This window comes from Cicer arietinum, chromosome 3 (genome assembly GCF_000331145.2).
Source record: "Cicer arietinum cultivar CDC Frontier isolate Library 1 chromosome 3, Cicar.CDCFrontier_v2.0, whole genome shotgun sequence".
Classification (NCBI taxonomy): domain Eukaryota; kingdom Viridiplantae; phylum Streptophyta; class Magnoliopsida; order Fabales; family Fabaceae; genus Cicer; species Cicer arietinum.
The window spans coordinates 48,214,996-48,225,022 of NC_021162.2; the positions used below are offsets into that span (position 1 = coordinate 48,214,996).

The 10,027-nt window shown below is 28.6% G+C and overlaps 1 protein-coding gene across 1 annotated transcript; it reads right to left on the bottom strand.

Moving 5' to 3' along the window:
- Window positions 1-200: 200 nt before the first annotated feature.
- On the bottom strand, window positions 201-9,499 carry LOC101489264 (ABC transporter B family member 15-like). Its single transcript, XM_004492172.4, has 7 exons — window positions 9,129-9,499; window positions 8,206-8,260; window positions 7,919-8,097; window positions 7,075-7,532; window positions 6,093-6,633; window positions 4,526-5,362; window positions 201-1,849 (listed from the first exon to the last, which is right to left on the bottom strand). The coding sequence occupies exons 1-7, from the start codon at window positions 9,381-9,383 to the stop codon at window positions 455-457; spliced, it is 3,720 nt and encodes a 1,239-aa protein (XP_004492229.1). The 5' UTR covers window positions 9,384-9,499; the 3' UTR covers window positions 201-454.
- Between the last annotated feature and the right edge of the window lie 528 nt (window positions 9,500-10,027).

The window sequence follows — 10,027 nt, forward strand, 5'->3', positions numbered from 1 at the left end:
CGAATAGTACATGTGTTCTTACTATAAATATGAGATTTTATAGGTCAAACTAATTATTTTTTATTTATATTTTTCTATATTAGATCAATTTAGATTATGTTAGTTTGATTATCGAATTAATCCATTCCGATGCTTAGAGTTTCCATCTTACAAATGTATTCACGTATAATCTAATATATATATATTTTTCAAGCATCATATAATGTATATGAAAATGACCTCTTTCAAAATCTAAATCAAATACAAGAAGGATTCCACATGATAGATATGTATATGCATTATTTGTGAATAATACAAAGTGCAAATAAGAAAAATAACACAATTTAAAACATCCCTATATCAATCACTAGCTATTTTTTCCCCATGAAACAAAAATGGAATAGCAATTGCAAGCCACCAAAAACATCTAGAAGTTAATTTGATTTGCTCACTTAGTTGATAGAATATTGTTACCTTAATTAGTAGTGTCTTTGGTTGTGGTTGCGTTTTTAGTTTGAAGACTTACCAAAGAGTAATAAGCTCCACAAGGTCCTTTAGCCAACAAAGCTTCATGTGTTCCAATCTCAATCACTTTCCCTTTATCTAACACAACAATAACATCACAATTGCGTATGGTACTCATCCTATGTGCCACAACCACACTAGTCCTTCCCACCATTACTCTATTCAATGCATCTTGCACTACCCTCTCTGATTGGTTATCTAATGCACTTGTGGCTTCATCTAGTAGCAACATCTTTGGATTCCTCAACATGGCTCTTGCTATTGCTATCCTCTGTTTTTGACCACCTGAAAGTTGAATCCCTTTGTCCCCACACCATGTCTCATACCCATCTTTTAAGCTAGCTATGAAATCATGAGCATTGGCTACTCTTGCTGCCTCTATGATCTCAATTTCATCAATGTTGTCACATGTTGTTCCATATGCAATGTTGTCTCTTATGGTCCCATTTATCAATGTTGGCTCTTGGCTCACAAGTGCTATGTGTTTTCTTAGTGACTTTAGGTTATATGATTTTATATTAATTCCATCTATTGTCACGATTCCTTTTAATGGATCGTAGAATCTCTCTATTAACGCTATGATTGTTGATTTTCCTGATCCACTTTGTCCCACTAATGCGGTTGATTTCCTTGCTTCAATTTTAATTGAAAAATCTTGAAAGATAACAACATTTAGCCTAGCTGGATATGCAAAATGAACATCACAAAATTCAATTTGGCCCATTAAAGTATCGGGCTTATACCCATTAGGGTCGTTAGGCTCGATTTTTGTACATCGGTCTAGGATGGCAAAAATCGAGTCCATAACATTAGAACCTTTAGCAAGGTCTTTAGTCATGCTTCCAGCATCACCTATAACCCGACCTGTGCTCACCACAATCATAAAACTCTCAAACAAAGATTTTCTTGTTATGTTCCCATCAGCAATAAGCTTCCCTCCATACCAAAAATTCAAGGCCCAAGAACAAGACGTGAGGAACTGCGAAAACCCAAGCCCAAAACCTGCGAACCACGATTGTCGAAAATTCTCATTACTTGGGCCTTGTTGGGCCGTTTCAAGCATTTTGAGTATTCTATCTTGAGAAGAAAAAGCAGTGATGGTTCTAAGATTTGAAACGGCTTCAGCAGCTAATTTGCTACTTTGTTGTTGGGCCTTAATGGACTTACTTGACATACTCTTTAGTAGTACACGTCTTGTGTAAAAGCAAGCTATTATAATAGGTTGAACAGCTATCATAACAATTGTTAGTCTCCATGAAATGACTAGACCCATAGTGTATGCTGTTACAACTGCTGAGAAAGTTTGTACCAACAAAGCCATTCTATCACCAACTAATGACCTCACCTAAAATAAGATTTGTCACAATTAATCACAGTAACACTCATTAGTCACTAAGCATATAAGGTGGGACATTTTAGCAAAGGATTAGATTAACATATACAAAAAGTTAATTATAAAATTAAAGTGATAATAACATGACTGATTCGTCCATTAATGTTGGGTTTGGTGGCAAATAGTGACGAATAAAATATCTATATACCACATGAAAAAGTAAATTGAAAACTTTTATTAGTCATGGTGTCAGAACCTCTTGTTCAATTTAAAGTTTTAAGCATTTGTAATTTAAATATTCATCGATATAAGTTTCCTAATTTCATAGTTTAAATCTTTTTTTTTTTTTAGTTTAAATTTATAACTGTAGTATTATCAAATTATTATGAAGTTGCATAGGTTGATAGACTTTCACTCGTAGCGGCGATAAAGTTAACATAAAAGTTGTATGTAAAATAATTTTTTTTAATTTAATTATATATATGTCATATTAGTATTGTGACAAACATTGACTTGTATGACTGTTGGTTTTTTCCGATAAAAGTAATAGAAATTATAAGAAGTGATGGTTGCATATATTTTGAGTTATGAGAGCACCATATTTCTCTTTCAAGTGTCTTTAAATTCGTGATATGTTAGTATATGAATTTATTAAAATTATAAACACATCTTCAAATGTCATACATTTGTTAGTAATTTGATTTGATAGACTAAATTGACCAACAAAAATTATATTTGAGGACTAAATTAACTTACTAAATAACATTTTTCAATAAAAAACACATTTAAATTTGTGTTTATAATGTTTATATATATATTATAATAGTACCTCACAAATTTAAAAAATATAAAAACATAGTAGAGACAAAATCTATAACATAATGCAAGCCACTCCACACTATGTTATAGTGAGACAGTCCATGTTTCTCTTTATCAAATTATTTGTTTTTTTAGTGAATTAAGTACTATTCTTTTTAAACTAAGTTTAAGTCATTCCTCACCCACCGCAATATGTAGGTCCGTCCATGAATACAAATTTTTATACAATTATATATAAAAAAATCAATTGTTTAATTAATAAGTAATAAAAAATTTAATAATGAAATTATAAATAAAATAATAAAATCGAAAAGAAAAAAAACCTTACACACAAACTCTGCAACATTTTTATCTTTATGTTTAGATATTTAAATAAAAAATGATTATTTAATTATTTAAGAAATTATAAATAAAATAATTTAAATAAAGATTAAATTGAAAGGAGAAAATCACATCAAAACTTGTTATTTTCTTCATATATATATATATATATATATTATATAATATAGATAGATTTAACAATAAGATTAGAAAATTTTATATTCAACAGTTTATTAATTATAATTATACGTATGTATTTTTAAAGATTATTTGAAATTGGTTATCATTACAAACTAATTGTTATTTATGATTTTATACTTTATATTTTTTAATTTTATTTCAAAATTAAAAATGATTATATTAAAATTAAAGAAATTAAACAAAGTTATAGTTTATAGGATATATTATTTTAATGATTCGAGAATAAAATAAATAAAATTCTTTATGTAGATTCAAATAAAGTATACACATTCTTTATAATATTTGGATAAATATTCCTTTCGAGTGGTTAGAACAAACGCCTAGTAGTGGAACAAAATCTAAATTTTAAGAAAATAGATATTCAATGTACAAAAATATATACCCACACCTGAGCTTATTTTTATTTCGTTATAAGAATCTTTCATTTACATTTTGATAAATCAGAAAAGGGAATAAGGAAATGTGAAATGGATGTGACCTGCATTGTGGAGTCTTCTCTTTTCTTTCTTTGGTCGAAAGAAAGAAATAATAATGTACGAAAAAGAGGTAACAATCTTAACTTTAAAGCTTTTATACTTAGACATTTTTATATCTCATTTTTTCTTTATCTTTCTTCCCATTTCATTATTAAAATATCCCATATATTGTATTATTCTCTCTACTTCTTTTCCTCTTATGATTTTTTTCTTTTTCTTATCCAGACATCAATTTGCGTTTGCATAAGTGATATAAATATGAATGACATTTCAATAACTTCTATCCATTCCACGTGACGATGCATACCTATTCCATTCTATGTGGTGTAGATATGTGCACTTTTTGCTAAAAATGACTACTACAACAATATATTCTTATATAACACATTTATCAATATATGGTAATATATTATTTTTTATTGGTTGAAAATTAAAAGAATTATACTAATAATTAATGTGTTGCTTTATAAAAAAACGAACAATCAATGTGTTGTTAATATGATTATTGTTAGAACTTGGAACAAAAAAATAATTATTGTTAGAAATTTTTAGTACAAGATAATAAAATTTCTAAACACATAAAATTTGAAGAAAAAAATAACACAATATTTTTAATTGTTTAATTTCCCAAAAACAATATATTTATTTTTATGTATGTATAATTGAAGAATTTAATGAACATATATTATAAAACAAAATAGTTTCATACTTTCGTCTAATACGTGACTGCTATATATTTAACTATGTCATACTATCAATTTTAAACTATATTATTACAAAAGGAAAGTAATATATTAAAATAATATAGTTTCATTATTAATCCAATGATAAAATTAAATTTATGTATAATGTCAGAAAGTAAAGAACGTACCACATTAGCATCATTGGCAAGACGAGAACAAAGAGCACCAGTAGAGTTTTGATCTCTATCGAACCATCCAATTTCAAAAGTAAGTATCTTAGAAAGCATGCTTTCCCTCACACGTTTAGTCAAGTACTCTCCCATGTAACCAAAGTTATAGTGCTGTCCAACATTAACCACCAAAGAGATCAAAGAAAGTCCCAAAAAGCAAAGTGAATAAACCCTAGTCTTGTTTTTGATCTCCTCATAATCCGAATTAAAATACACAAATATATTTGATCCCATTGCAAATGCATAAACAGGTTGAACCGCACCAAATACCATTGCATTCAAACACCCCATAACCGCTTGTTTCCATTCAGGACCATTTAATAAAAGTAATCTCCAAAACGACGCCGTATTACGCATTTCAATTTCCATCTTTATATCCACGTTTTCATTTTCAACTGAATTGGTAGGGTCCACCGAGCGCGTGAAAGTTGTTGTAACGGTTTCCTCTGATTCTGTTTTGGATTCATTCAGTTGTTGAAGGCGGACGAGGGAAGAATAAAAGCCGTTACTATTTTGGAGAAGTTGCTCGTGTGACCCGATTTCGGTTACTTTACCGTCGCGCATGACGGCGATGTCGTCGGCGTTTTGGATTGTGGAGAGACGGTGGGCGATGATGATGGCGGTGCAACCGGTTGTTGCATTGTCGAGTGCTTGTTGAACATGTCGTTCTGATTCAGTGTCTAACGCGCTTGTTGCTTCATCTAAAAGAAGGATTCGTGGCTTCTTGATTATTGCCCGCGCAATTGCTATTCTCTGTTTTTGTCCGCCTGATAATTGAACACCTCTTTCTCCGACCTGTATACTCAAATTATTCATTAATATCTTCATAATTTACTTTTTATGGATTTCATAGATTAAATATAATCATTTACCTATTTTATTATGCATATTTTAATTTGTTTATAATTTATTTCTTTATTTTTTTTTCTCAAAAAGTTCTTGTATTTTTTTTTTCTAGTGAAAAGGTTATTCGATGTAGAGGATCATTTCTTACGGAATAACATGTCAATGGGATGTGATTTGGGAATTGAAGTATATTCCATTAAAAAAAAACTCTACATTTTTTAATAAATAAGTGATATTAGTTTTTGTAAAAAAACCAAGTATTGAAAAATAAATTACATTTGATCATATTATTAGTGATATGGTTAAACTTAATTTAAGGACAAACTTTTCTTAAAAATTGTCTGTAATTTATTTTTTAATAAAATAAATGATTACTTTCATGACTTACCAAAATCTCAAACCTAAAAATAAATATATATTTTTAATTTTAAAAATAAGAATAAATATTATTAAAAATAACTCAGTTGAAACATATTTTCTTATAAAAAATAAATATTTTAATCAAAGACATATGACGGTAATGAAAGCCATAAAAACATTAAAAAATAATTAATTAAGAAAAACCAAATGTACTTTGATCTTATTATATGCGAAGTATAAAGAAGAAAAAAACAAATAAATTATATGGCAAGTTAGTTAAGATTAATAAATAAAAACAAAGCAAGATGATTGAAGTCACCTGGGTGTGATAACCATGAGGAAGCAACTTAATGAAATCATGAGCATTAGAAATCTTAGCAGCCTCAAGAATCTCATTATCATTAGCATCTTCCTTACCAAAAACTATATTCTCTTTAATACTTGTTGCAAAAAGAGCAGGCTCTTGACTAACCAACCCCATAATCGACCTTAACCATTTAATCTTTAATTTATGAATACTCACTCCATCAACACGTATCTCTCCCCCAATTGGATCATAAAATCGCTGTAATAGCGATATCAACGTTGATTTCCCTGAACCACTTTCACCAACTAATGCAACTGTTTTACCTGCTGGAATTTTGAGACATAAATTTTTAAGGATAATGGTTTCTGGTCTTGTTGGGTATGCAAAGTCTATGTGGTCAAATTCCACTTCCCCAGAAATGTTGTTTAATGTTTCTCCTGTTGTGTTGTCAGAATCTATCATCGGAACTCTTTCTATTACCCTTTTTATGCGTTCACCAGCTGAAATTGCTTCTGACAAATATTTTATGTTGGATAAACTTGCCCCTAATCCTCTGTTTCACATTATAATAGTAACAAACATATATCACTAAATTAGTATACATTTTTTTTTTAATTTGTAACTTAAATGAGAAAAAGCTTAGTAATTTTCTTGTTAGTAAGAAAATTGTTTTTAAAATACAGAGTTACTTACAAGAAAATGATTGATTATGTAAAAATATTTATACATATGTTATAAAAATATTTGACCATGAAAATTTTTGTACATAGTTCAGCAAATAATATTAGAACATGCCAATATGTAAAAAAAAATTACATTTTGAGTTGTATTAAGCTGTGAAAAATCAGAATTAGAAAAAAATAATTCTAATATTAGAAAAACTAATTGAGATCTTTAAAACTGAAATTATGTTCATATGAAGGTGAGTCAAAAGATAAATAATAAAGCAAAAATGAAATATTGAAATGAATGAGATAAGATAAGATATAATTACAGTCCACCAACAGTTATGCTTGCTCCAACTGCAAAAACTGTCCCTCCTTTAGCACCATGGTACATCACCAATTTACTACCATAATAACACACAAAAGACCAAATGGCAAAAACAATACCATTGCTTCCAATTGCTAAACCTTTAGCCAAACCTTGTTTTAAACCCAATTTAACACATCCTTCTAAAGCATCAGAAAATGCAATCATTGATTTATTTTCCCCAACAAATGAATGAACGGTTCTGATTGAAGATATTGTTTGTTCTGCAATTATACCAGCTCGATTATACTCTTCCCTAATCTTGCTTGCTAAACTCATCAATGTTTTGCCATAGATTAAACCAGGGATCACTAGAAAAATCAAAAATGGAAAAGCTACAATTGCTAATCTCCATAGCATTGTAAATGCCACTATGTAGCTCCCAATGAACAGAGAAATGTTCATCAAGAAATTTGGTACCTGGTTTTTTTTTTTAAGAAGAAATCAAATTCATGTTAAGACATGTAAATAGTAGTTAATGAGCATAAACTTCTTATAAAAATAAATAAACAATAATTATGAGAAAAATTACTAATATAACGAAATTATATTTCACTTTAAAAATAAGAATTTAAACGTAAAATTCTTCTTTAAATCGTCACTAAATTTATTGACAACAAAATTAAAAAGACATATTTTTTTATTATTAATTTTCGTCGTTTATTTTATTTTTTTTCTAATAATGTGTATCAAATTATTAATAAATAAATTATTCAATTTTAATTGTTAGGTTTCTGACAAGAAATAAATGGTTAATTATAGTGAAAAAACAAAAATGTAAAGACAAAAATGAAATATGAAAGCACCTTCTCACTGAGAACATCTTGAATTATGAGACTATCATTGGAGACACTAGTGATAATCTCAGAAGTACTTGTGACTTGCAAGTCAAAATAAGCAACTTCTTGTCTAAGAACTGCTTTCAGATACCTATATCTCATTCTAGCAGCTTGTCTCCCACTTGTTCTTGTCCAACAATAGCCCTCTTAATAATGTCACCAAGAAAGATAAATTAACAACATTATTACTTTTTGCAAGCTGTAGATGAAAAAAAACATATATCATAAAATAAATTAAATTTTAAAAAACTCACCAAGGAAGCAAACAACAAAAGTTGCACTGGCTAAATATAACCAAGCAACTGCATTCTGCATCATCAATTAAGCCAAATTCAGTTAGATATTCCTTGAAAATGAATTTATTTAATTTTGATAAATGGTTTTTATTTATTTATTAAATTTTAAATTTGTACTATTCAATTTCAATCAAATTTTCTGTGTAGAGGAGTTGGTTTTTTTTTTTTTTTGGTTTTAACGTCAAGCTCCAAAAGGGATGGGCCCAATTAGGCTCTCTCTAATCACTTAATTTTCTAATGTTTCAAATTTTGTTAAAAAATAAAATAAAAGGTTCAAATTTAAAACAAAATTATTGGCGCTTAAATATTTCTGAGGACTTTGTTGTTTATTTTTTCAAAAAAGAATTATTGGTTCTGTGTACTTTGCGAGTACATTGTTTATAGGAACATCGTTTTTTTACAAGGACTTCCAATTTCTCATATATTTTGAAATGAAAACAACAGTTATTTTTTTGTAGTATCACAATAAATAAAACAAAAATAAAGGAAATATTAATGAGTGTCTGGACTAAAAATATAGATTTTATCTTAAAAGTGATGTATTCAACTTTTTAAAATTTAAAATTTTGATCTTTTTCATACAACTGATTTTCATTTTTAATTCATTAAGAAGTATCTTTAAAAAACTTATTAGTATGACCTTAAAAATAATACTCTCTCCAATTTTGAATGATAAGTAAAATTGAGTAAAAAAAATCCATATATTTAAGATGAAACTTGTGAAGTCTTTCTTTAATTTAATAATTTAATTTTATTATTTAAAGTTGAAGGGAGTATTATTTTATTCATTGAATATCTTTCTCTCTCCTGAAAATTTCCAGTGATTTGAGAGATTTTAAACCCATGTGATGTGAGTGTGTGAAGAGAAAGAAAAAGAGTACCTTATTGATGTTATGAATGAAAGTGTTTCCATCCATGGTAGATGAACTCCCAATATTATTCATCATGCGGCTAGATAGATACAAAATCAAAGGTGTGGTGAAGCCTTCACCAATTGCTCCAATGATACCTAAAACCATAAGGAACAAATCTTCTCTATCGGCATGCATGAAAATTGACCAAATAGACCCATTCATGTTCTTCTTATTTTCCTTATTAATCATATCTATACCCTTTTTATTGTGTTCCCCACTCATTTTATTTTGAGCAACAAACAATAGTGAGATTCTTAGACCCACTTGGTTTTTTTAGCTTTGTTTTCGATTGCTTTCAAAATCAGCTAGCTTTGTTTCATGGCATTGAACAATGTTGCAACATTCTTATGAATTTATAGGAATTAGTGTGTGTCTATGAAGGGCTGTGGTGGGGGCAAAATAAATTAAAGGAACTCGAATAATGTTAGGAGTTCTGATAGCATGTGGAGAGGCTTATTGTATTTAGTATGGATCCACATGTTTGAAAAGGGAATTTGGTCCTGTTTGACTTTATAAACTATCTTTGCATAGGCATCACCTTTTTCACACCCACATTTGCCATTTTAAAAACATTTTCTAGTTTTCTATTATAACTTCCTATATTCTTTATTCTTTATTTTTTATTTTTTATAAGCAAATTGATCGAACTCTAAAACCTCCTCCATCTTTAGGGACTCCTATATGTTGTATGCATGTTTTAAGTTATTTTAAATTAACAAACCCTCGAGAGGAGAGTGTCTTAGGGGTGCGAGATTTTAGAGTTTTTAACATAATTCAATTGGAAAAATGATATATGAGATTGAAAATGGAGACAAGAAAAATTTGAGTTAAGATTCTTGTTAATAAATATATGGTGAAGAGTGTGG

Coding starts and splice junctions, on each gene's coding strand:
- LOC101489264 (XM_004492172.4), bottom strand. CDS start 9,383: ATGAGTGGGGAACACAATAAAAAGGGTATAGATATGATTAATAAGGAA. Junction 5,363..6,092: donor CTCATGGTTATCACACCCAG/GTGACTTCAATC, acceptor TTGAGTATACAG/GTCGGAGAAAGAGGTGTTCA. Junction 1,850..4,525: donor TTGCCAATGATGCTAATGTG/GTACGTTCTTTA, acceptor ATCTTATTTTAG/GTGAGGTCATTAGTTGGTGA.